The sequence below is a fragment of the Rhinopithecus roxellana genome, chromosome 15 (assembly GCF_007565055.1).
Source record: "Rhinopithecus roxellana isolate Shanxi Qingling chromosome 15, ASM756505v1, whole genome shotgun sequence".
Classification (NCBI taxonomy): Eukaryota; Metazoa; Chordata; class Mammalia; order Primates; family Cercopithecidae; genus Rhinopithecus; species Rhinopithecus roxellana.
The window spans coordinates 67,232,073-67,259,450 of NC_044563.1; the positions used below are offsets into that span (position 1 = coordinate 67,232,073).

The 27,378-nt window shown below is 43.2% G+C and overlaps 1 protein-coding gene across 4 annotated transcripts in view; it reads left to right on the plus strand.

The window, feature by feature from the left end:
• Nucleotides 1-27,378, plus strand: part of PRDM10 (PR/SET domain 10) — a 103,366-nt gene that overhangs the window by 30,563 nt on the left and 45,425 nt on the right. For 3 of the 4 annotated variants that reach the window (XR_004053541.1, XM_010356411.2, XM_030917528.1), the window contains exons 2-5: nt 10,516-10,702; nt 13,997-14,161; nt 16,339-16,398; nt 26,617-26,842. Coding sequence is in view for 3 of the 4 variants with exons in the window: in XM_010356411.2 (XP_010354713.1) it covers nt 10,634-10,702; nt 13,997-14,161; nt 16,339-16,398; nt 26,617-26,842 (520 nt within the window). In the remaining variant the exon portion in view is untranslated. The remainder of the gene's footprint in view (nt 1-10,515; nt 10,703-13,996; nt 14,162-16,338; nt 16,399-26,616; nt 26,843-27,378) is intronic. The other variant, XM_030917527.1, reaches the window with a different exon arrangement.

The following is a 27,378-nucleotide window of genomic DNA, read 5'->3' on the forward strand; positions in this document are numbered from 1 at the left end:
TATAATGTACCTACTTCATAAGTTATTGTGAGGATTAAATGAACCAATATGTGTGGTTAGTGTAATGTCGTCAAGATTCCTCCCTGTTGAAGCATATTTCAGAATTCCCTTCCTTTTTAGGGAACGTGCCTGGTTCATAACAAATGCTGTACATGTAAGCTATTAATATTTCATGGTGCTGTGTCTTCAGGGTCCCTGTCATCTGAACATATTTCAGAACTGTGGGCCTAGAATTTCTCTTCTAATTCTGAAATTAGTTCTGTTATTCTACGCCATAGAATTTGATTTCCTATTATCTTTCTTCCCCCTTTTTATAACTCAATATCTTAAAGAAGATGTGTTTTCTCTATACACAGAGTGAAATCACTTATTTTTTTAGTTACCAAGTGGAATCTGATCTTAAGTATGAATTTAGAAGGGTGTGTTTTCTGTTTCTTGACATACAGGTGTTTTGTGTTATGCACAGTTTACCATTGTTTTCTATTTGTGTTTTGTTTTGTTTTTTGAGACAGGGTCTCACTCTCACCCAGGCTGAAGTGTGGTGGCACAATCTCAGCTCACCGCAACCTCTGCCTCCCGGGTTCAAGTGATTCTTGTGTCTCAGCCTGCCAAGTAGCCGGGATTACAGGCACACACCACCACGCCTGGCTAATTTTTATTTTTTTTGTATTTTTAGTAGAGATAGGGTTTCACCATGTTGGCCAGGCTGGTCTCAAACTCCTGACCTCAAGTGATCTGCCCACCTTGACCTCCCAAAGTGCTGGGATTACAGGCATGAGTCACTGTGCCAGGCCTTCCTATTCGTTAAATATCTAATATTCTTAGTTCTTTATCCTTATATATGAAGAAGGTGGAGCTCAGAGAGATTAAGCAAATTGCCAAAAGCTGCAAGTGGCAAATCCAAGCTTTGAAGCTAGGCTGTCTGATTCCAAAGAGGACTCTAACACAAATATGTACAAATCCAGCCCAAGGCCTGTAGTATTTATGGTAACTCACTTAAACAAAGCCCAAGTATCATTTCTTTAAATGGAGATTAATTGCTATATAAATATTCTGAAGAATGCTCTTTTTATGCTTGGGTCAGCAAAAATCACCATATAGCTAGTGCATATTCATTGAAAGAAAGGTGAAATGTTAATTTTTTTAAAACGAGCAATTGCTTATCAGGCCAGTCTCTGGGTCAGCCACTCCTTTTCCCCTAGAGGAACTGTGCTGTCTGAACATATGTTTTTGCTAGCTCTGCAGCGGGGGAGTGTGTGGTAGCAGAGTGCCCAGCACCTTGCCATCCTCCTGGCACCTGCTATTTACACCCTACCCAGCCTTTTTTGCTGCCTTGAGGTTTTCCCACTGCCATGCAGCACAGAGCTAGCTGCTGTGTTAATTTTTTTGTGTTATGATTTGATTTTTTGCACTCATCTTTTGCTATGTTTCTATATTGCAGTGTTGATGACTGCATCAGCAGATATTGCTTAATTTTTGCCACATTTTCCCCCAGCAGGTTGCTAATTTGGGCTCCTGAGTCCTACATCCTGGGGGGTTCTGGATGTTGGCTTTAGCTGAGAAGGGCTTAGTGATGTTAGGAATGAGGCTAGTGGATAGTGAGGGGGTAGGATTGCGGGTTGGGCGGCAGGAGCTCAGGGTAATATCAGAGAGAGAACAACAGAAAAATTCTGCCTCCACCCCCTAATCTCTTCTGTGGAACCTAGTCCCTGTCTGTCTGGGCTGTTTCCTGGGACCATCCACAACTCCCTCCCCAGACTGGCACTCACCGTCCTCCATTTTTGTCCTCACAGTTTTTATGTTCATCTTGCAGGCTCATCAGTCTCCCCATAACTTCTTTCCGTGGCATGTCTAGACTTGGATTTCAGGGAGAGAGCCCACAGTTTGTGCTAGTTAGTTCATAATGAGCAGAAAAGTTTATTTGTAAGTGCGTTGTCTGGAATGTGGTACACTTCTTCCCTTATCAGTAATGACGTGTCTGGCATTTAAGGTGCAAGGCCAGTACAGAAACCTTTGTTGCTTCTTAATGTGTCTGAGGTTAATAATGTACCAACAGTGCTGTGGAACTTAACCACTGTGTGTCACAACATTTTAAGTGAAATTGTATTTGTAGTTCAGCCTGGGATTCCAGATACTCATCTACCTTTGAAGGTGAATCTGGGCCTCTTCCTCCACCTCTGTGTGCAGGTGATGAAGACAGGAGCTCCTGCATCCTAAGTCCCTGGGAGTTCCGGATGTCGGCTTTAGCTGAGAAGGGCTTAGTGATGTTGGGGGCGGGGGAGGCTGGTGGATGGTGGGTAGGGCTGTGGGGTGAACGGCATGATGGGAACTCAGGGCTCCTAGGCGGGCAGGTGATGGTGGAGGCTGGCACATTAGGATACTCCCTTGTCTGGTGCCTGCCCAGCCTTATCGCTGAACTAGTTGGAAAAGTAGAGGTTTATCCTTCCTTCCTACTTCCCCTTACTCTTCATCACTGTCACTCTCACCCTGCAAGTGTAGCCATGGGGTGAGCTGCAAAGTGGGGTGTCATCTCTCCAACTAGATTGTGAGTTCTCTGGGAGCAGAGTTTTTTGCTCACCTTTTTCTCCCCAGTGCTTGCCATGTACTAAAAAACGTGTTTGACATTCACCAAGCATGAAGAAAATTGCTACCTTTTCTTCAATGTTCATCATTGTTATGTGATCACAAATATTGCCATATTTTATTGAGTCTAAGATGTTGATGGTAAGATACACAGTGATTTTACACATTAGTAAGAAAAAAATCTTGCCAACTGTACTTCTGACACAAGTGGCTTTTTTGTTTGTTTTTTTTGTTTTTTGAGATGGAGTCTCACTCTGTCACCCAGGCTGGAGTGCAGTGGCGCGACCTCGGCCCACTGCAAACTCCGCCTCCCCGGTTCAAGCAGTTCTGCCTCAGCCTCCCAAGTAGCTGGGATTACAGGCTCACGCCACCATGCCGGCTAATTTTTGTATTTTTTTTAGTAGAGACGGGGTTTTACCATGTTGGCCATGCTGGTCTCAAACTCCTGACCTCGTGATCCACCCACCTCGACTTCCCAAAGTACTGGGATTACAGGCATGAGCCACCATGCCTGGCTTCACCAGTGCTTTCTGTCATTTAGTATTTTAATTATATACTTATTGAAAGAGCTCTTCTAGATTTGTTTAGACATTGATTTTTATCATCTCACTCTTTGGCATACAAAAGAGTGAAAATATAAAGAGAAATAGATTGACTAAGATATTCCTAAAATTTCTCCAAGAGTCTGATTCTTCAGAATCTTTTTTGACTCAGAGTACTTGATGTGGGTGGTTTTCCACACAGTGTCATTCTCTGTGCCACCAAGAGCGTTGGTGATGTGGCGTTTCTTAAAAGAGGGCACTCCACTGTCTCCAGGAATCTCCTCTAAGCATCTGTTACCTGTTCTGCAAGTTTTAAACCTGCTGTTTTCTCACTCAACCTCAGGCCATTTTTTTTTTTTTTTCCTGTGACTCTCAGTAATAACAACACATCATACAGCTTCATCCACATGGGCCGTCTTCTATACCCAGGTTCTGTAAGGGCCTCTGTGGTTAAGGTCATTTTTCCAGTGGTGGATATTTGCTTCTCTAATAAAATTTGTGCCCTGCTACTGTTTCCATGTCTTTTGGTTTGAATACCGAGTTATCGTGTAATCTTTTTGAAGACATTTAAAGTGGCAGTTAGGCTAAGTATGTCAACAGTGCACATGACTCAGTCGAAGTGAGATCACACATGAGTGGGCAGTGACCCTATGTCCTGACTGCCACCTGGATGACAGTAACTGCAAGATGCCACTGATTGTGCTGTTTGTAAACTAGATACCTATTCCAGAAATGTTAAAACATGGGGGGAAAGTGCTTTATAGACTCGATGAAATACATAACATGTAGTTAATTTTTACAGCAACCATGCAGGGCAGGTAATTTGGATTTATTTATTTATTTATTTATTTAGACAGAGTCTCCGTCTTGTTGCGTAGGCTGGAGTGCAGTGGCTCAATCTCAGCTCACTGCAACACCCGCCTCCCAGGTTCAGTTGATTCTCCTGCCTCAGCCTCCCGAGCAGCTGGGATTACAGGTGCACGCCACCATACCCAGCTAATTTTTGTATTTTTAGTAGAGATAGGGTTTCACCATGTTGGCCAGGCTGGTCTCGAACTCCTGACCTCAAGTGATCTGCCTGCCTAGGCCTCTCAAAGTGCTGGGATTACAGGTGTGAGCCGCCGCGCCCAGCTGGTAATTTGGACTTTTAAGTGAGGATACTGAGGATCAGAGTGTTTGGCTTACTAATGCCCCGACTAAGTACATGGAAGATTTGGGAGCTCAGAACCCAGATTTGTCTGATTGTAAAGTTCACACTTTAGACCCTGTACAACACTGTTCAGGAAAGAAACAACTAGACTAGAAGCTGCAAGAAGCCAGGGATTTTTTTTTTTTTTTTTTTTTTGATAAACTTGTTTCTTAAAGACCTAGAACAGTGCCTGGCACATACCAAGTACTAATAAATACTTGTTGAATAAAGTCAATCATTAGAGAGAAAATAGAAATGCAACCATATCATTCTCTTCCTGGAAATGAAATCTTGAACTCTTTTGGGACAAGGGGCAAAGGACAGAAAATGGCTGCTGTTTTCTAGACAAGGTATAGTTGTGGCTATCCGTTCCCTCGGGTCTGTAGGAGAGGCAAAAAGGTGAGGGGCGAAAGTCTATCCCTGGTTACCAGAGCCTGTCAGCACCTGCCGGCCAGACAGCGGTAACATGGCTCCTGTTCCTGGGATTCTTCTACTGTCTCCTGTAAATCAAAATCAACAGGGCTGCAAACGTTGTGGAGTTAAAAAGAAAATTAATAAAGGAAAATCAATATGACAAGCCTTACTATCAAAGACATTCAGGTACAGGGAATGTATTGTTAGATTTCTTTCTCCTTTTTTTTTCCTTTGAGACAGTCTTGCTCTGTCACCCAGGCTGGAGTGCAGTGGCATGATCTGGGCTCTCTGCAACCTCTTCCTTTTGGGTTCAAGCAATTCTCCTGTCTCAGCCTCCTGACTTGCTGGGACTACAAGTGCACGCCACCAAGCCTGGCTAATTTTTGTATTTTTTTTTTTTTTTTTTGAGACGGAGTCTCGCTCTGTCGCCCGGGCTGGAGTGCAGTGGCCGGATCTCAGCTCACTGCAAGCTCCACCTCCCAGGTTTACGCCATCCTCCTGCCTCAGCCTCCCAAGTAGCTAGGACTACAGATGCCCGCCACCTCGCCCGGCTAACTTTTTGTATTTTTTAGTAGAGACGGGGTTTCACCGTGTTAGCCAGGATGGTCTCGATCTCCTGACCTCGTGATCTGCCCGTCTCAGCCTCCCAAAGTGCTGGGATTACAGGCTTGAACCACCGCGCCCAGCCAATTTTTGTATTTTTAGTAGAGATGGGGTTTCACCATGTTGCCCAGGCTGGTCTTGAACTCCTGACCTCAAATGATCTGCCCACCTTGGCCTCCCAAAATGCTGGGATTATAGGTGTGAGCCACCTTGCCCAGCCAAATTGTTAGATTTTTAAAGGGTATAAAATGTTTTGAAAATTGTGAAGCTCTGTATGACTCGTTTGTGAAATGTGAAAATTGATATATTTAATCACCTACTATGTACTAGACCTTGTGCCTAGGGTTGTTACATACATCATTTAACCCTCACAATAAAATGATCTCCATTTTACATATGATAATCACTTTAACTTCGCTAGTATCTTCCCTCAGAGATTCCAAAACGTGGGGTACTAATACATAAAATGCAAGATACATTGTAAAGCAATGTTATGTCCAAAGTTCTCATCATAGTGTCACATGTAATGGCAAAATATTAGAAATAACCTAAGCGTTTATGAATGCAAGATTAAAAATATGCAGCTGTAATGAAGAATGAGGAATGTCTGTATATATATGGAACAATATGAAAGGTATGATATTACATGGGACAAACGAGATATAGAAGAAATGCTACCTTGATGGAATCAGTAGTATGCATCTATTTGTGGTTGGAGAGGGAGACAGTATATATATGCTTGTGTGTATGTACACAAAATAATTTTTGGAAGAAAATACAATAAATTGATAATATAGGTTGCTTCTGAGCAATGGCTAGGGCATTCCAGGTAGGGCAGTTGTCCACTGTATACCTTTTTGTGCCTTTTGAATTTTGAGCCAGCTGCATTTACTACCTATTAAAAGAGATATAAATATAATTAAAATAAAAGAAATAAAGTATACCTTTCTAGACATGAAAACAAAGACAAAAAGATGCTCTGGGCTGTGTGGGTTTTGTGAGGGCATGGACTGTACCTGCCGATCCCCATAGCACCCCAGTGCCTAGCATAGCACACACCTGAGCATTTGTGCGATCAGTGAGCCAAGCTGAAGGAAACAACTCAAATTCCTCTATAGGAAGGACACACATCTCTTCTGTGGTGTCTCTGCTAAAAATACATATCCTGAATCTAACCATGAAGAAACATCAGACAAACTTAAATTGAGGAGCATTCTGAAAAATAAATGACCTGTGCATTTCATAAATGTCAAGGTCACGGCGGACCAAGAAAGAGCAGGGAACCGTTTGGGATTGAAGGAGACTGAAGGGCAGGACAGCTGAGTGTGCTGTGTGCAATATCGGATTGCATCCCAGGCCAGGAGAAAAAATGTTGTATTCTTTTTAAAGGATGTTCATTAGAGTTGACAAAATTTGAATAAAGTCTGTGAATTAGGTAATAGGACTGTTTCCGTGTTAACATCCTCATTTCGATAACAGTACTGTGGTTATAAGAAAATCTTGTTTTTAAGAATTAGGCACTGAGGGCCTGGCGCTGTGGCTCACGCCTTTAATCCCAGCACTTTGGGAGGCCGAGGCGGGTGGATCACGAGGTCAGGAGATTGAGACCATCCTGGCTAACATGGTGAAACCCTGTCTCTACTAAAAATACAAAAAAAATTAGCCGGGCGTGGTGGCGGACGCCTGCAGTCCCAGCTACTCGGGAGGCTGAGGCAGGAGAATGGCGTGAACCTGGGAGGCAGAGCTTGCAGTGAGCCGAGATGGCGCCACTGCACTCCAGCCTGGGTGACAGAGCGAGACTACGTCTTGGGGAAAAAAAGAAAAATAGAATTAGGCACTTAGAAAATTAGGGGGAAAGGGGCATTGTGCTGGCAACTTACTCTCAAATGGTTCAGGTGAAAACAGGGAGAGAAAGAAAGAGAAAGGGGAAATAATAAAGTAAACATGGTAAAATGTTAACATTCAGGGAATTGGAGTGAAGAAATACAGGAATTCTTTGTACTATTTTGACAACTTTTATGTCTGAAGTTATTTCAAAATAAACAACTTTAAAAAAAAGCTTCCTACATGGAACATGTTATGACTTAACTTCCTTCCTTCCTTCCTTCCTTCCTTCCTTCCTTCCTTCCTTCCTTCCTTCCTTCCTTCCTTCCTTCCTTCCTTCCTTCCTTCCTTCCTTCCTTCCTTCCTTCCTTCCTTCCTTCCTTCCTTCCTTCCTTTCCTTCCTTCCTTCCTTCCTTCCTTCCTTTTTGTTTTTTTTTTTCAAAGCAAGGTCTCTGTGTTGCCCTTGTTGGCCTTGAACTGGGCTCAAGGGATCCTCCACCTCAGCCTCTTGAGTAGCTGGGACCACAGACGTGCGCCACCACTCCTGGCTCTGATTTTGTAATTACTGAGCCTTTTATGTCCTTTTGTACAATTTTGTCATTTTCTTCTTATAGATCTTTAGATGATTGGTGACATTTATTCCTTTCTTTCTTTTTTTTTGAGACAGAATCTCACTCTGCCACCCATGCAGTACAGTGGCGTGATCTGGGTTCACTGTAACCTCTGCCTCCCGTGCTCAAGTGATCCTTCCACCTCAGACTCCCGAGAAGCTGGGACCACAGGTGCACACCACCACACCTGGATAATTTTTGTATTTTTTGTAGAGATGGGGTTTCACTTGGGGTTGCCCAGGCTGGTCTTGCCCTCCTGGCCTCAAGCAGTCTGTTGGCCTTGGCCTCCCAAAGTGCTGGGATTACAGGTGTGAACCACTGCACCCAGCCTATTCCTTTCTTAATACTTTTTGTTTCTTTAAATAATGGCTTTGTTGAGATATAATTTATATACCAGATGAAACTCACCCTGAATATCTTTGTGTATATTTTTAAATAGTACTGCTGTATGAGGAAGGTATGCTTAAAAAAAAATCAACTTTATTAGGGTATAATTTAAATGTAATAAAATTCACATATCTTAATAGGTTGATGGCTTTTGACACACATATTCCTTATGTAACCACCACCCCAATTCAGATACAAGATGCAGGATATTCCCATTTCTCCATGAAGTTCCCTGGTGTTCCTTTCTTGTTACATTCACCTGTTGGTGGATGTGGCAGTCTTTCAAGTCCCCCGCAAATGGGGATTGGAAGAGTAGGGTGCATGCAGGGTGAATAAGTGTGGTGGGGGGCGCTGCATGGTGGGGATGAGAATGATCATGTTGAGGCAAAGCAGGAACAGGCACCTGGATGGCTCAGAAGATGGACATGGCATCCCCTGTTTTCCAGAGTTGGGCACAGACTTTGGAAGTTCACGTACCTTCTCTTTTTTTCTTCTTTGGTCTTTATTCTGGCATTGTGGCTGCTGCCCTGTTAACACAGCAAGTGCCAAGTGGACTTCTAAAATACTAACATTTTATCATCATCAAAAGGGAAGACTGACTACCTTAAAAAGCCTGTTTTGGGAAGGAATAAGACTTTGAGATGCAGATATTGTGTGTGTTGAAATTTAGTAAGGCTTTTTATTTGGCCGCTAATCACTCCAGCACTGACCATGTGAGAAAAAAAGTTTGTATTTGCATTCACTAAATTTTTTACACAGAAAATTGCCACTTTCCCCTCATCTTGAGACTTATTATTCAGCTGTTCATTTTGAAGTAAAGGTGGTATGGGAAGTTAGCGTCTACAAGGAAAGAGCCTGCTTTTGGCATCTGAGAAACTCATTCTCCTCACGAGAACTAAGATTACCTTCAGTATTTTTAATGAGGATTGCATTATACAAACATGCACACATGTATGTATACACAAATACATATGCAAAATATATAATTTTATAAGATATTATACATACACCCCCCCAATGAGTGTTTAGAACATAGCAAGCATGCAGTACATTATATTATTATATATATATATATATTTTTTTTTTTTTTTTTTTTTTTTTGAGACGGAGTCTTGCTCTGCCGCCCAGGCTGGAGTGCAGTGGCCGGATCTCAGCTCACTGCAAGCTCCGCCTCCCGGGTTTACGCCATTCTCCTGTCTCAGCCTCCCGAGTAGCTGGGACTACAGGCGCCCGCCTCGTCGCCCGGCTATTTTTTTGTATTTTTAAGTAGAGACAGGGTTTCACCGTATTAGCCAGGATGGTCTCGATCTCCTGACCTCGCGATCCGCCCGTCTCGGCCTCCCAAAGTGCTGGGATTACAGGCTTGAGCCACCGCGCCCGGCCTATATTATTATATTTTTAAATTTCTTTTTATTAAACAGAGATGCGGTCTCACCATGTTGACCAGGCTGGTCTCAAACTCCCTGCCTCAAGCGATCCTCCTGTCTTGGCCTCTCAAAGAGCTAGGATTGGCCGAGAGTGGTGGCTCATGCATGTAATCCCAGCACTTTGGGAGACCAAGGCAGGTGGATTACTTGAGCTCAGGAGTTTGAGACCAGCCTGGCCAACATGGTGAAAATACATCTCTACTAAAAATACAAAAAATTAGCTAGGCATGGTTGCTCATGCCTGTAGTCCAAACTACTCAGGAGGCTGAGGCAGGAGAATCGCTTAAACCTGGGAGGCGGAGGTTGCAGTGAACCTAGATCGTGCCACTGCACTCCAGCTTGGGCAGCAGAGCGAGACTCCATCTCAAAAACCAAACCAACTCCCCCCACCCCCCCCCAAAAAAAAAAACCCAAAGAGCTGCAATTACAGGCGTGAGTCACTGTACCTGGCCTATATTATTATCACAAATAATATCTTCATTTTTACGTTTTTTGCCCAGGTGTGTTGCTTTATGACAAATCTTTCTTTTACTCTTTGTGGTTGAAATTGTGATCTATTAGCCGGGTGCGGTGGCTCACGCCTGTAATCCCAGAACTTTGGGAGGCCAAGGCAGGTGGATCACGAGGTCAGGAGATCGAGACCATCCTGGCTAACACAGTGAAACCCCGTCTCTACTAAAAATACAAAAAAATTAGCTGGGCATGGTGGTGCGTGCCTGTAGTCCCAGCTACTCGGGAGGCTGAGGCAGGAGAATGGCGTGAACCCAGGAGGCGGAGCTTGCAGTGAGCCGAGATGGTGCCACTGCACTCCAGCCTGGGCGACAAAGCAAGACTCCGTCTCAAAAAAAAAAAGAAAGAAAGAAAAAAAGAAATTGTAATCTATTGAAATGTATTTATCTACTGAAAGTCTTGGTTCCTTTTCTGTGTTTTCTCAGGCTCACTGCAGACAGACCTTTCTGTCCTTCATGAACACACATGTGGTAGACAGATGACTGTCCTGCATCCCGTGCTGCTCTAGGTGTGCCAGACGTGGAGCTGTCCAGTTGGGAGAAGATGGATTCCAAAGATGAAAGCTCGCACGTGTGGCCGACGTCTGCAGAGCACGAACAGAATGCTGCACAGGTGAAGACTGGTCTTTTCCAGCTTGGTATTGAGAGGTTTTCAGCTGGACACAGTTTGCTAACTATCTAGTAGTGACTGGTTGGGAGGAGCCGACATGAAGAACTCGTACCCAGGGAATAGGGACTGTTTTGGCACCTTGAATGCTCCATCGACGTGGCTCACTGTGAGTTAGGAGAGCTAGACCACCACCTATAGGCTTCTCTGCCTTGTCTGCAATTTACTGTCATAGTCTGTTTTACTACCCTGTTTTATTTATGTTATTGGTGCTGAAAATCTCAAACTATAGTTTGTTTCTTTTATGTTATCCATAGGAGTTTGGTCCTTTGTGTGTAATGAGTACAGGTATATCTATAAAGTGAGTGGCCTTTTCTTTTCTTTTTAAATTCAGAATATAAACCTCTAAGTGAAAGTTGTTCCATTATGAGTCAGCCACTTTAGAAGTTAGTCACCTGATCAAATGCTGCTGTCATCCTTTCAGATTGCTGCTAGAACCAGCCACGTTATTCTGACTGTTCTTAGTGACGGCAAATCTCTGCATTTTTGGTATGGAATTGAATTTTGGGATGATTAGCAGTCATATGGAGCCATGTTTTATATGTGACCAAAGCATAAAACTTAATTTTTAAACATTATAGTAAACATACAAATTTTTTTTTTTTTTTTTTTTTTTTTTTTTTGTTGAGACGGAGTCTCGCTCTGTCGCCCAGGCTGGAGTGCAGTGGCTGGATCTCAGCTCACTGCAAGCTCCGCATCCCGGGTTTACACCATTCTCCTGCCTCAGCCTCCCGAGTAGCTGGGACTACAGGCGCCCGCCACCTCGCTGGGCTAGTTTTTTGTATTTTCAGTAGAGACGGGGTTTCACTGTGTTAGCCCGGATGGTCTCGATCTCCTGACCTCATGATCCGCCTGTCTCGGCCTCCCAAAGTGCTGGGATTACAGGCTTGAGCCACCGCGCCTGGCCTAAACATACAAATTTAATGTTTCATTACATTACATAACCATAGTACCGTATCAAAATCAAGAAGTTACACTGAAACATTTAAGTATGCAGATTCTATTTAATTTAAGCAATATAATAAATATACAATCAATAAAATTGGTCATCTGGTATGATTAAAAAGTCTCAGTATGGGCCAAATATGGTGGTTCATGCCTTTCCCAGCAGTTTAAGGGGCCAAGGCAGGAGGATCAATTCAGGCCAGGAGTTCAAGACCAGCCTGGGCAACAAAGCGAGGCCCTGACTCTACAAAAAAAAAAAATTTGCTGGATATGGTGGTGCATGCCTGTAGTGGTGCAGTCATGTCTCCAGGAGGTGGAGGCTGCAGTGAACCATCTGCACCACTACACTCTAGTCTGGGTGACAGAATGAGACCCTGTCTCTAAAAATAAAAATAAATGAAGTCTTAGTCTGATTACTTAAAAAAGTTCCACCGATGTTTTCAGCAGAGTATATGATAATTCTGTTTTGTTTCTCCTGGAAATCATTTTGAGGTCACTTCCATGCAGCTATGTATTTTGGTATATTTTATTTGTAGACAAAATTGTAGTTCATTAAAAAGCAAAACAAAAGAAAATCTAGTTGTGACACTGCATGACCAGGGCCCTGTCTATGGGTAACCAGATAGTAGATAGCCAAGGTCAGGGTCCCTGTGGCACTCCTTCCTCCCAATTGGTTCTTCCGCCAGCTGGGAATTCTGATTTAATGAGTGATGAAGACCAAGCGGAAAAGCTTGGATAACTTGTCTGGAGGAAACATGTTTTCCCTTCTTAAGCACTGAAACTAGTTCAAGGCTTTGATGTTAATGAACAAATCTAAAGTCACAAAATTGTCTTATAGCAATTAAGCCTGCTCAAATATGAGCCTAATTTTTCCAATAGACAAACTTTATCTTCCCAGACAAATCAAATTTATGTAGAAGCCAGACTAATCATTTAGTGTAGAGGTAGAAGTTTGTTGTATTTCTGTGGTGTTTGATTACATTTTGTCTCTTAGGTTTCCTTCTGAGGATTAAATTAGTTTATATTATCTTTGGGATCTACAATCCTTCACTAGAGAAAACGGACATAAAAAAGTTAGGCCCAAAGCCAAGGCAGTATAAGAGCAAGGATTCCACCCTAAGAGTGCCTGACTTCGATAGCAACACATAAATTATTTCTCTCCCAAATGTGTGCTTTGGCCATCTGCTTCCAGACCTCCAATATCAGGCATCAGGCCATGTGCCAAGCTCAGGCCTTCAAGAATTCAATCCTCCAAAGCTGACCACTCGGAAAATATTTTGCAAAACTCGATTTCTGCTTTAGTTCTTTAGGTCTTGGGAGAAAATTATTTACCCTGGTGACAGCTGAAATAGTTGTCCGGAACGCCTTAAAAGTACTTTATTAGAATTTTCTGTGTCTTCATCTACCTGGCAAGGAAGAGTTCTATTCCATTCAATGATTCAGCAAGCATTTACTGATACACCTCCAGTATGTCCTTTGTGTATGAAACAACTTGCGGGAAAGAAAGTGACTATTTTATTTTATTTTATTTTTATTTTATTATTTTATTTAATTTATCTTTGAGATGGAGTTTCATTCTTCTTACCCAGTCTGGAGTGCAGTGGCGCAATCTCGGCTCACTGCAACCTCCGCCTCCTGAATTCAAGCAATTCTCCTGTCAGCCTCCCGAGTAGCTGGGATTACAGGTGCCCACCACCACGCCCAGCTAATTTTTGTATTTTTTTTAGTAGAGATGGGGTTTCACCATGTTGGCCAGGCTGGTCCTGAACTCCTGACCTCAGGTAATCCACACACCTCAGCTTCCCAAAGTGCTGGGATTACAGGTGTGAGCCACCACATCTGGCCAAAAGTGACCTTATTTTAATGTGTCTGCTGAAAGACACTATTAGTTATAAAATAGAATTCTTATGATGTGTTGAGAGCAATTGGCTTTTGAGTCTTGACATATTTTTTCACACCACAGAGTAACTTGTATGTTTTATTCTGGTAGTGTTGTCAAGCAGGAATCTTCAGTGTCGTTTCTAGGATCAATTAACCACATCCTTATTACTCTCCAAAAGAGTTATCTGCATTGGACATTTGAGGCAAAGGGGAGTTTAAGTCGGTTGCCTAACAGGAGTACATCAATGACAGGGTCCTTGGGTCCTCCCCAGTCATCAGCTCGGTGTAGACGAAGGTGTACGCATCCCCATTCTCCTTTCCTTGGGGATATTTTAGAATCCCAGGTGCGCTTGTCGAGCTCTTACCTCTGTGAGACTGATTTTGTTCTTCGTCCTTGCCTCCTTTTTATGCCAGGTGCACTTTGTTCCGGACACTGGAACAGTGGCTCAGATCGTCTATGCTGATGACCAGGTTCGCCCACCCCAGCAGGTGGTGTACACGGCAGATGGTGCCTCCTACACATCAGTGGATGGTCCAGAGCACACGCTGGTATACATCCACCCAGTGGAAGCCGCGCAGGCATGTGAAGGATTATTTGTTTATAATTTGTTAATTAACTAATTAACCGATTACTTGTGTTTACCTTCTGTCAGTCATTGCGCTAGCTACTGGTGATGCAGAACGTATTCAGATAAGATTTGTGCTCTCAGCTGGGCGCGGTGGCTCATGCCTGTAATCCCAGCACTTTGGGAGGCTGAGGCGGGTGAATCACAAGGTCAGGAGTTCAAGACCAGCCTGGCCAAGATGATGAAACCCTGTCTCTCCTAAAAATACAAAAAAGTAGCCAGGCGTGGTGGTGGGCACCTATAATCCCAGCTACTCGGGAGGCTGAGGCAGAGAATTGCTTGAACCTGGGAGGCAGAGGTTGCAGTGAGCCGAGATCATGCCACTGCACTGCAACCTGGGTGACAGAGCGAGACTCTGTCTCAAAAAAAAGAAAAGATCTATGCTCTCAAGGAGCTTGTAACCAGCTTGGCAGAGGAAGATGTGATTTACTTCTCAACACTAAATGCGATAAGGAGTTAGAGCATGGGTTTGTGTATAGCTCTTCTCTCCAGTTGACTAGGTTATGAATTTGTTATTATTCCTAAGTATCAAGAACCAGGCTCTGTGAAAACACACAGATTATTTCAGCTAAATGTGTAAGAAAGGGTCCTGCTAAGCTTATTAGCTACCACTTCTTAATAACTTACTGATTTGCAAGGCTGTACTAGAAGCAAAGATGTTTACTGGTAAAAGCTATACAATTATAGCTGCTTTTATTTTATTTTTTGCCAGTGACTTGCAGTATAGCTTCCAAATGAGTGACACCAATATCCCCCAACATATAAATGTTAATTTACATTGTTAGCACTTTACAATGTACAAAGTACTTTGAAATGTGTATCTTTAACATCTAAATTCCATGCTTTTATAGTAGCATCTTGGTAATAAAAATTTGTCCTCATTTGATATTTAATAAAGAGGCTCAGATCATTCCCAAAAAGAAATGAGGCCTGCCTAATCAGTGCCTTTCAAATCTACGTAAGTATGAAATCACTGAAGACTTAGTGGTACTTTTGGAATACCCCTGCCTATATTAGAATAAGATTAGTTTATGTAAGAATGTCCTGTGACCAACTTTTAGTTTATTACAGTGTTACTAAATGTCTGAATTTGGATAATTTTTATTTTATTTACTTATTTTTTATTTTTTCGAGACAGAGTCTTGCTCTGTTTCCTAGGCTGGAGTGCAGTGGCACAATCTTAGCTCATTGCAACCTCCACCTCCCTGGTTCAAGTGATTCTCCTGTCTCAGCCTCCCAAGCAACTGGGATTACAGGCACCCACTACCATAACTAGCTAATTTTTATATTTTTAGTAGAGATGGGGAGTCGCCGTTTTGGCCAGGCTGATCTCGAACTCCTGACCTCAGGCGATCTGCCTGCCTCAGCCTCCCAAAGTGCTGGGATTACAGGCGTGAGTCACCACGCCTAGCCAGATTTTTAGAAACTTTAGAAGAAAGGACATTTTGACATTTTTCTGGATTAGAGATAGTAACCGTGGTGCCCTGGCTACAATAGTTTCAAAGAATTTTCTCTAGTTAGCTTTGCTGCATCATGACCCAACTTAGTTTATGATGATGATTTTTTTTTAATTATGGCTTTATTGACTATCCAATAAAGAACTCATGGAACATTAAGTTCAATTTACTTTCCTTCTACTTCTCTTCTGATAATAAACATGCACTTACGTTTGAAATGGCTGTAATCCTTAGGAATGTAATCCTCTTCTGGATGCCTGTCTATCTCCATCCATTTTCATTTAATCACAAGACTACGCCTGTGAGCAGTGTTATGCGTGAGCCTGTGAACCCTTGTCCATGTCATTCTCTTTTGTTTTCACGAGATGCCTTTTTAATTAACTATGACCCTCAGCCCCAAGAGAGGCTTTGCTTAGGAGTAAAATTGTGAAGTATGTTAGCCATTGGGATGGTTTATTCAGATGGCTCCAAATCTCTTTGGAGCCATCTGAATAAAAGGCTTTAGCTAAATTTAAGATTACTATCTTTATTTTCTGTATTAATGAAAGATTATTACTAGCTAAAATGGGAGTTAGCTTTTCTAAAAACTGGTGCTTAGCAGTAGGATAATTTTGCTGTCTAGGCAGGCTATCCAAAGAGCTACTGATAAGTTTTTGTTTGTTTGTTTGTTTAGACTCTGTTTACAGACCCAGGCCAGGTAGCTTATGTCCAGCAGGATGCTACAGCTCAGCAGGTAATGAATTGTCTTTTTCTTGTTTGGGGATAACACTGTGAATGCCACTGTGCCTGGAATGCCCCCATCCCTTCACACTGCACCATCTCTACATGTTTGTTTCTTATGTACTAAGAATGTTCTCCAGCTCCTTTAATGAAAACAAAGCAAAATGTAACACAATATTAACATATTTCAATAAGTATATACTGGAATGATCTGGTAATAGAAAGTGATTTGTCAGAGAAATTTTTAAAAATAAGCATATGAACAGAGTATTGGTTCAAGAACCAAGGAATAATCATGAGGTTTAAAAGTGTCTCCCTTTTTGGAAATTGATATAGCTTTTGTGCTTGCTCTATTTTTAAATACTGAAAAAAAGATTCTTGCTTAAATGACATATAAATGTGGTTCCAATTTTCCTCGTGCCAGCTTCTAAAAAGCTGAGTTCTTCTTGGTTTTCTTTTAAAACATTTCTTTCCCATTACCTTCATTCTTCATATATCCTACTTGGCTTTGATGACTTCCTTCTTATTTTTTGCAAGAATGTGAAAGTGATAAAGAAGGTGTGGGAGCAGCTGGGCACAGAGGCTCCTGCCTGTAATCCCAGCACTTTCGGAGACTGAGGTGGGAGAATCATTTGAGACCAGACTGGGCAATAGAGAGAGACCCCATCTCTGCAAAATTTTAAAAATTAGCCAGATGTGGTGGTGTACACCTGTGGTTCCAGCTACTTGGGAGGCTAATGTGGGAGGATCCCTTAAACCCAGAAGTCTGAGGCTGCAGTGAGCTTTGATTACACTACTGCACTCCAGCCTGGGTGGCAGAGTAAGACTCTGTCTCAAAAAATAAACAAACAAAAACCAAATAGGTTTACTTTCATGTGAGGTAATGTGACTGTAATTTGTCTGTATTACTGAGTGCCATGACTGATTAATAATTACATTATTCTCATTAAGAAGCACTTTCTGGCCAGGTGTGGTGGCTCACATGTGTAATCCCAGCACTTTTGGAGGCTAAGGCAGGTGGATCACTTGTGGTCAGGAGTTCAAGACCAACTTGGCCAACATGGCGAAACCCCGTCTCTAAAATACAAAAAACTTAGCCGGGCGTGGTGGCGTGCTCCTGTAATCCCAGTTAATTTGGGAGGCTGAGGCACAAGAATCACTTCAACCTGGGAGGTGGAGGTTGCAGTGAGCCAAGATTGTGCCACTGCACTCCAGCCTGGGCGATAAAGCAAGACTCCATCTCAAAAAAAAAATTAATTAATTAATTAATTAATTAAAATTTCAAAGAAGAAGCACTTTCTGCTTTTTTATTTCTTGGTAGAAGATTTGTATGCTTCTGTTTCACAATTTAGAAAATGAACACTAGTTGTATTAGTATCATCTGAAATCTAGGGACGGTTGTTAGGAGCCTTTGTTATATCAGTTGGGGTTAAATTCATTCATGACTGGCAGTGAATGGCAATGCAGTGGGGGTCTTTGAACTTAAATGGAACTGTTATTTATTTTAATAATTTTTTGTAATAATTAGGTATATTCTTGACCCAAACCAACCTCATTTCTGTACTTATTGATTCCAACAGGGATGCTACATTGATTCCATCAAGCAAGCAATGAAATATATATCTATATATATAGATAGATATACTATTATATATATTCTTCATTTATTATTTTACATGTAGATTATTTCCTTTTTTTCTTATTTTGCTACTATAAAGAACCCTGCCGTGGATATCATATCAGATTATTTCCTTAGGATAAATACCCCAAAGAGAAATGGTAGAGACAGAAGATATTTGTTTTTTTTTGTTTGTTTGTTTGTTTTTGAGACGGAGTCTCGCTCTGTTGCCCAGGCTGGAGTGCAGTGGCCGAATCTCAGCTCACTGCAAGCTCTGCCTCCTGGGTTCATGCCATTCTCCTGCCTCAGCCTCCCGAGTAGCTGGGACTACAGGTGCCCGCCACCACACCCGGCTAATTTTTTTTTGTATTTTTTAGTAGAGACGGGGTTTCACCGTGTTAGCCAGGATGGTCTCCATCTCCTGACCTCGTGATCCGCCCGTCTCGGCCTCCCAAAGTGCTGGGATTACAGGCTTGAGCCACCGCGCCCGGCCAGATATTTGTATTTTAAGTTAAGAACCAAGCTTTTTGTAAAAGTGGAAAAAGATACAAATATAAAAACCAAACCAATGAAATAAAAACCCAGAATTCTAAATTTGAATTGGAATATGAATATGGATTTGTAATATGTTTTCTCTTAAAAAACATGTTTTCTCATCAGGTGCCTGTAATCCTAGCACTTTGGGAGGCTGAGGCAGGCAGATCACTTGAGACCAGGAGTTCAAGACCTGCCTGGGCAACATGGCAAAACCCTGTCTCTACAAGAAATACAAAAATTACCTGGGTGTGGTGGCTCATGCCTGTAATCCCAGCTACTCTGGAGGCTGAGTTGGGAGAATCACTTGAACCTGGGAGGCGGAGGTTGCATTGAGCTGAGATCGCACCACTGCACTCCAGCCTAGGTGACAGAGCAAGACTCTGTCTCAAAAAAACAAAAAACAGGCTGGGCGTGGTGGCTTATGCCCATAATCCCAGCACTTTGGGAAGCCGAGGCAGGTAGATCACCGGAGGTCAGGAGTTCGAGACCACCCTGGCCAATATGGTGAAACCCCGTCTCTACTAAAAATACAAAAATTAGCTGGGCGTGGTGGCTCATGCCTGTAGTCCCAGCTACTCGGGAGGCTGAGGCAGGAGAATCGCTTGAACCCAGGAGGTAGAGGTTGCAGTGAGCTGATATCATACCACTGTACTTCAGCCTGGGTGACAGAGTGAGACTCTGTCTCAAAAACAAAAGAAAACAAAAAACAAAAAAAAGCAAAAATCCCGTTTTTCTAGTTCTGGCCATTGAAGTAGTTTAGATACGATGATCATCCCAGTAGCAGTGAGTATCCCTAATGCTGCCATGTGTTCTCTTAAATACAATTCACCAGCAAAAGGAATTAGGGCTTTTTGGAGAAATGGCAGATTCTAGCTCTGGGGCAGGGAATGCACCGATGAACTTGGAGCATCTTGTCTTCTCAGAATGCAGGGTTGCTATGAAAAACTTCTGGTTTCCTATGGCAAGAACTTGAAGGGGCCAAAATGGGTCAAATTGACCTGTAAAAAAGGGATAACATCTACAATAGATTGAAGTACCTAAATATACGTAAGGTCCACAAGTTCATAGTGATATTAAAAGGTCTTGCTGGATTGGTCACTTTTTGAGGATGCTAGAATTTACCATATTATTCTAAAAACTGGCAAATGGAGAAAAAGAATCCTGCCTGTCTCCTTGAAGGTACTCAGGTAACCAATTACTTGAGGAGGGAAATTTCATTATTGAAGCATTCCTACTAATAAATAAAGATGGGATGATTGACTTAGAATATCACCATTTTGCAGCCCCTAATGACATACTGACCTAGGCAATGATTGTCAATGATAGCCTGAAACCATCAGGAAAAAGCTGATGAGGAATGGTATAATGGATAGATCCAAGTGATAATATCACCAACAGAGAGACGGCCATTCATGATGTGCCTCCTGGCATTGTGTACTTCCTGTTGTATTATATCACGTATGAAGTATGCTTCCCAAAAAATCAAAATGGAATCTGATTAAGTATCTAGATTCAAGCATGGTAGACAAAATGGAACAAATTAAAAGATACACACGAATGCAGTCAGCAGAACCCAGTCTGTGGGAGATTCTCTAGGACAAATGGTTTAGCTTCTTTTCCAAATAAATTGCAAGGGAAAAGAAGAGGAAGGGGGAGCTTACGTATTAAAGGAGACTTCAGAGGCAAATCAGTCAGATGCAATATATGGACCTTGTTTGGATCCTGATTTGAACAAGCCAACTGTAAAAAAATACATGAGGCAATTGGGGAAATCATAACACTAAGTCGATATTTGGTAGTACTAAGAAATGACAGCTGGGGCCGGGCGCAGTGGCTCACGCCTGTAATCCCAGCACTTTGGGAGGCCTAGGTGGGCAGATCACGAGGTCAGGAGATCGAGACCATCCTGGCCAACATGGTGAAACCCTGTCTCTACTAAAAATACATAAATTAGCTGGGCGTGGTGGCGCGTGCCTGTAATTCCAGCTACTTGGGAGGCTGAGGCAGGAGAATCGCTTGAACCAGGGAACTGGAGGTTGCAGTGAGCCAAGATCACACCACTGCACTGCAGTCTGGCGACAGAGCAAGACTCCATAAAAAACAAACAAACAAAAAAAAACCACACACATGCAGAAATGATGGCCAGGTACAGTGGATCATGCCTATAATCCCAGCACTTTGGGAAGCCAAGGCAGGTGGATCACCTGAGGTCAGGAGTTTGAGACCAGCCTGGCCAACATGGTGAAACCCCATCTCAACTAAAAATACAATTAGTTGGGTGTGGTGGTGGGTACCTGTAATCCTAGCTATTTGGGAGGCTGAGGCAGGAGAATCACTTGAACCTGGGAGGCGGAGGTTGCAGTGACAGTGAGCCGAGATCATGCCATTGCAGCTCCAGCCTGAGCGATAAGAGTGAGACTCCATCTCAAAAAAAAAAAAAGACGAATTTTTTTGGGTATGATAAGATATGCAATCTAAAAGTCATTTTGTTGTACTCAACTATTTACAGATGAAAATGTATAATGTCTTAGTTTTGCTTCTAAGTAATCCAATGAGGGAGAAAGTAGGTAGATTAATTGAAATAAGATTGGCCGTGAATTGGCCAGGGACGGTGAATCACATCTATAATACCAGCACTTTGGGATCCCTGAGACAGGAGGACCACTTGAGCCCAGGAGTTAAAGACTAGCCTGGGCAACATAGTGAAGACCCTTGTCTCTACAAAAACTAAAAAAATTAGCCAGGCATGGTGGCATGTATCTGTAATCCCAGCTACTCGGGAGGCTGAGGTGGGAAGATCACTTGAGTCTGGGAGGCTGAGGCTGCAGTGAGCTGTGATTAAGCCACTCTTGCACTCCAGACAGACATTTTATCTCAAAAAAAAAAAAAAAAAAAGTTGATTGGCCACGAATTGATAATTGTTGAGCTGAGTTGTGGATACATGAGGTTTATTATACTATTCTATTTGATATTTGTGTGAAATTATTTTGATGATTGATTTTCTAAATTGCTTTTCAGACACTGAAAATGTTTGTATTCCCACCAACAAAATACTGTCCAAGGGTGCCCCATTTCCACACACTCTTGCCACACTGAGTATCTGCATTCTTTTCAAATTTTGCCAATCTCGTAGGCAGATTTGTGTTGTTTTATTATTAAGGGATAGTTTTAATGAAAGGCTTCGTTGCCATTTGCACTTTAAAGGGCTCTTCATCTTTCCCAATGTCCAGAAACAATCTGCCTGTTTCATGTTGTGCTCAAAAGGAAAGTTGTACTCAGCTCCACAAACCCTGACATTACAAGTCAGTGGAACTATTGGCTTAGCATCTTTCTCCATTGCAGTTTCCTTTCAACCAGCACAGTTGTTATTTCTGGTTATAACACCTCAGTGGTTGTCAGTGTATCTGGTGACCTGGATAAATTCTGGATAGAAAGTTAGATTGAGGGTTTAACACAGATGATGGTTTTTGTTTTTTTTTTGGTTTTGGTTTTCTTCTTAGACAAAAGATTCCTGTTATATTTTCAGTTGTTTTTAGTGGGGGCAAAATGTGCTTGAAGCCTTTTGCAGGTATGCATTCCCTTGTCCTTAAGAAAGGCATCAGTGGTCTCCAGGCATAGTCTTCCCATTGTTTTTGAAAATGAACATGTGTGACTCCCCACATACTGAGAGGAAAATATGCTGCCCTGATAATTGGTCTCAGTAGGAATCAAGAAGCATTCTGTTGTGTGTGCTGCTGTCCAGCGTAGTCGTTTCATGTTTCACTTCTCAGATAAATTGTATCCTGAAATGCATTATGTCCTTTCAGAAATAATTACAGAGAGTGGTATTAAGTGGGAAGGAGAAAGTATACCATAAGTTTATAGATTCTTTTTCCTTTTACTGTATTTTATTGTACATGACAAAATGCACAGGATTAAAATGGTTTTGCTTTGTATTCTTTTCCTCTAAGTGAAACACACACACACTGCTTGCCAACCTACTGCCTGGCGGTGACGTCAGGAGCATGTGTGGTTACCTTGTTGCCCAGGTATTCAAAGCGTGGGTGATGTTTACCTTTTCTGCTGCCCTCCTTGAATAGACTGAATTCCCTTGGGCCATTGTCATGTACTGGAAAAAGCAGTGCAGAGTCAGAATTTAAACTTCATCTCTGCCACTTAGGAGGGTTGTAACATCACCTGGCCTCAAAGAAATTCAAATATGTGCCTAGCATCAGTAAACACCAGCTGAATTTGAATTTGTGATTCATTAAATTTGTAATGTATGCCTGTTGTATGTTAAGGTCTGTGTTGTCTAGAAGTATACAGTTCTTACCTAGAAATGATAGTCACCAGCTCTTTCCATTCCTTTTCAACAGTAGTTTGCGTGTTTCTGGTAAATATCCAAACTCTGCTTTTAACGTTAGCCCTTGAAGATGATGCTGGAGTGTTTAAGCATTTCCTTTTGCCACAGTCTGTTAGGAGAGAGGTCCAGCATGGGGAAGAGAAGGTTGGTTTTATCTTGATGTCAGCTTTCTCAGCAGTGGCAAGAAGCCAGTCACCTTGCCAAACCAGAGTCTTTCTGACAGCATCTGTTGGGGAAAAATACACTGCGGTTTCACTAGAATAACTGAATTGCTGAATTCATTCTTTCAGGTTGGCTCTGCAGAGCCGATTTATGAGGAGTAGAGGTGCATATATGCTTTGGTTTGTTCAATGTATGATAACATTTATCACTAACCCTGACCTAATGCTTCAGCACTTAGGACAAGGGGCAATATTGTAAGCTGTGCTCTGAGATGGGGAGCAGGAATACAGTCACTTCCTCACAGGTTCTATTGAGGAGGTTGAGGGGGAGGTGGCTACAGCAGCTGCACTGCTAAAAGTTCCCTGTGGAGTCCTCAGCCTCACACGGCATTTTATGTTGTTTTTACTGAAGCTGAGGCAGAAGCATCTTCCAGAATTCTGGCCTCCCACGTAAAAGTTTCTAAAAGACCGTGAGTTGCAGAAGTGGAACGTCATGCAAAAGTTAAATGAGCATGTGTTAAGTGTGCGGATGCAGTTTGAGATAGCCGCTTGGATCTGCTTTCTGGAGCCCGACTGTTTCAAATGTTGGGCAGTGCTCTTACACTGCCATTGCAGGTCAGGCCCTCAATAAACACACTGCAGTACCGTTTCTTTAGAGTTCTTTTTATTATTATTATTTGAGACAGGGCCTTGCTCTGTCACCCAGGCTGGAGTGCACTGGCACCATCACAGCTCACGGCAGCCTCAACCTACTGGGCTCAAACGATTCTCCCACGTCAGTCTCCTGAGTAGCTGGGATCACAGGCACATGCCACCACTGCCCAGCTAAATTTTGTATTTTTTGTAGAGACAGGGTTTCACCATGTTGCCTAGGCTAGTCTCGAACTCCTGGGCTCAAGCAATCCTCCTGCCTCAGCCTCCCAGAGTGCTGGGATTACAGGCATGAGCCATCACGCCTGGCCTCTTTTTTTTTTTGAGATGGAGTTTCGCTCTTGTCGCCCAGGCTGGAGTGCAATGGCGTGATCTCGGCTCACTGCAACTTCTGCCTCCTGGGTTCAAGTGATTCTCCTGCCTCAGCCTCCTGAATAGCTGGGATTACAGGTGCCCGCTACCATGCCCAGCTAATTTTTTTTGTATTTTTAGTAGATATGAGGTGTCACCATGTTGACCAGGCTGGTCTCAAACCCCTGACCTCAGGTGATCTGCCCACCTTGGCCTCCCAAAGTGCTGGGATTACAGGCATGAGCCACCGAGCCCAGCCACACCCAGCCTCCTTTTAGAGTTTGATAAGTTCTTCGATTAAGATGCACTGCGGGAAAAGGATGTCTGTGAACAGCCACAAAGACTTCCTCTAGATGCCTGAAGGGATTGATGCCATTTCCCAAAAGGCCAAATATATTTCAACAAATTAATCTTCATTGAATACCTACTTTATGCTCAGCAATCTTTTAAATTTGAGGAGAAAGTATATGATACCATCATGGTCCTTAAAGAACTTAGGATAACAATGATTGATACTAAGCACTTACTAAATGCTATATACTCTGCTACTGACCTTATATACATATTGTTTCACTTAGTACTTACAGAACCTGAGGCATGTATTACTGTGTCCATTTTACAGACAAAGAAACTGAGGTTCAGAGAAGTATAGTAACTTGCTAAGTGGCAGGGCAAGGATTTTACTCTAAATGCCTGACTCCAAAGCCCATAGTCTACTTCCCTGAGGTGCAGTTGGAGAGGCAAGATGGACTCATGTGAAAACACATACTTACCACCAAAATAGATGGTGTCTGGCAATGGATGCAAAGCTGTAGGGATAGTTAATGTGTGAGATGTCTGGATCTAGAGTCTAAAGATCTTGGCAGACGGGAAGAACAGATAAAAGTAGTGAAATGAAATTTACTGGAGATAAATGCAAACTCCCCCATTTAAGTAAAAATCAGCTCTTGAAGTCCTGAGGAGGGGGAAAATGGTTTAATAGCACTCTATGTGGGGAAAAAAGGACTTAGGAATTTTAGTTATCTGCAGGTTCAAGATGGGTCTGCAGTAGAACAATGTGGCCAACGTAAACACTAATGCACCCTGATGTTGTGTTAATAAAAATATGGAATCCACTGCAAAATAAATGAAGACAAAAGATGATCAGGGAGCTGGGAGTTTGGTCATTTGAGAAATGACTGAATGAATTAGGGGTTTTTGGCCTTCAGCTATTTGATTCTTGTGGCGGAAGGGTTACACTTATTCTACCGACCTCCAGAGGAAAGTCCTGGGCCCCGACCAAAGCGTGGAAGATCTGGGCTCCACAGAAAATGTCATAGAACTATTCCAGAATGATTCAGGCTGCCTGGTGAGGTCATGAAGTGTGGAAGCAGGCTGCCTGGTGAGGTCATGAAGTGTGGAAGCAGATGCTGAGTGGTGTTGTGAGAGGGATTCTATGGCTCCAAGGGCTGCAGGAGTTCAGAGCAGAGGAGACTCAGGGAGGGCTGGAGGCATCAGAGGCGGTTCACTGGGAAACTGGAATGTGGTAGGATTTAGCAGGTTGCTGAGGAAAGAGTATTCTAGGTGAGGAAAACAACATATGAGAAGATGAAGGGAGTGGTGTCTTTAAAAGCTTCCTTTATTTATTGACTAGGACATGGCTTGAGTATGACCTTGTGCTAATTGGGCAGGAGGAGCAAGATTGAATAAAGGGATTCTAGGCCAGTGTATAATCCCATAACACTTAGACTGGAGGCAGGAGAACTTTTTCAGGTACCATTTTTATTTTCTGCCAGGACATTCGATAAGAGAGCATTAACCTAATACATGACCCCAGCTGTGGCTTATTTGCAGGAGACTGACTTCAGCATGATGACACAAACAGGCATCTCATCTCTTTTATTCTTACTTAAAAACCTCAGCCTGCCTGAGCTGTTGAAAAGGAGAGCTGTGAGCTATTGAACTTTGTTAACCATGCGTTGCATGACATGTTGAGTTTTAAAAGACAAGTGGTTGAGGATAGTCAACTCGTGTCCCCCCTCCATTGTGGTGAGACCACTCTGGAAAGGCGAGAGGGACCCCCCCACCCCAGGTTTAGTTCAGATGTGGAAACCGATAGTACCTCACATGTGCACACATCGTAACGGTCTGTTGCTTACCTATTCGAAGTCTCTGGGAGACAGGGCAGGCCTCTCAAGCAGTGTGAAACGGCCTGAATGAGCCAGGAAGAGACCAGGTTTTCCTGAGTGTAAGGGGTGGGGTCAGTGCGCAGGTGGCCAGGGCCTTGCCAGTTTTGAGTTTCCCCTGCTGCCAAAGGAGGGAGCACCTGAGCCTTCTTAGCAGCCTGCCCAGGTGTGGGACAGAAGGGGCAGAGGGAGGCCGGGGTTAGAGGTTGTGAGCAGTCAGATCAAAAATGAAGCCAGCTCTTCCTCACAGCCTGTAGAGGGAAGTCATTTTTCCAGGGCCTGGAAGGAGTTGGTACAAAGACTAGATTCCACCCAGCCCTTTGCACCCTGTTTCTGCCAGCGGGCACCAGTGAACCGAAAGCAGGGGTCCATGTCTGCTTACTCTGTGCCTTCATCTTTTGCCCAGGCCTCATTGCCAGTGCATAACCAGGTGCTGCCTTCCATCGAGAGTGTGGATGGCTCCGACCCTTTGGCGACTCTGCAGACCCCTCTAGGCAGACTGGAGGCCAAAGAGGAAGAGGATGAGGATGAGGACGAGGACACTGAGGAAGATGAGGAGGAAGACGGAGAGGACACAGATCTGGATGACTGGGAGCCAGACCCGCCCCGGCCCTTCGACCCGCACGACTTATGTAAGTGTGGGCACTGGACTCCCCCAGGGAAGCTGTGTCCGTCTTGTGTGTGTGTGTGTGTGTGTGTGTGTTTGCCTGTGTGTGTGTGAACATAGCTCCCATGAACCAGGTCCTTCCGTGTGCAGCCACTGTGCCACATTCTCTGCTTGCATCATCCCACCTGGCCTTCACTGCAGCCCTTTGAGAGACACTCTTCTTTGTTTTCTGATTTTACTGATGAGAAAACTGAAGCTCAGAAGATTGGGAAACTCACTCAGGGTCACATAGGGATGAAGGGGCATCAGGCAGCCAAGCCGAGGTCTCTCACACCAGAGCTTCAGCTGCCAAACCACCACGGTAGATTTGCCCGATCCTGCCTCTTCAGCCACTTCAGCTTTAACACGTTTGCCTTGCTGCTTTGCCTCTTCCATGATAGCCTTTTAAGAATGCTGTTCTATCCCAGGCGTGAGTGCCCTGCGTCTGCTACCTCCTTCATGCTCCCCGTGGCCCTACCATGAGGTGGGTAGCTTTCCCAGGGCTGTGCCAATAATTTGAGG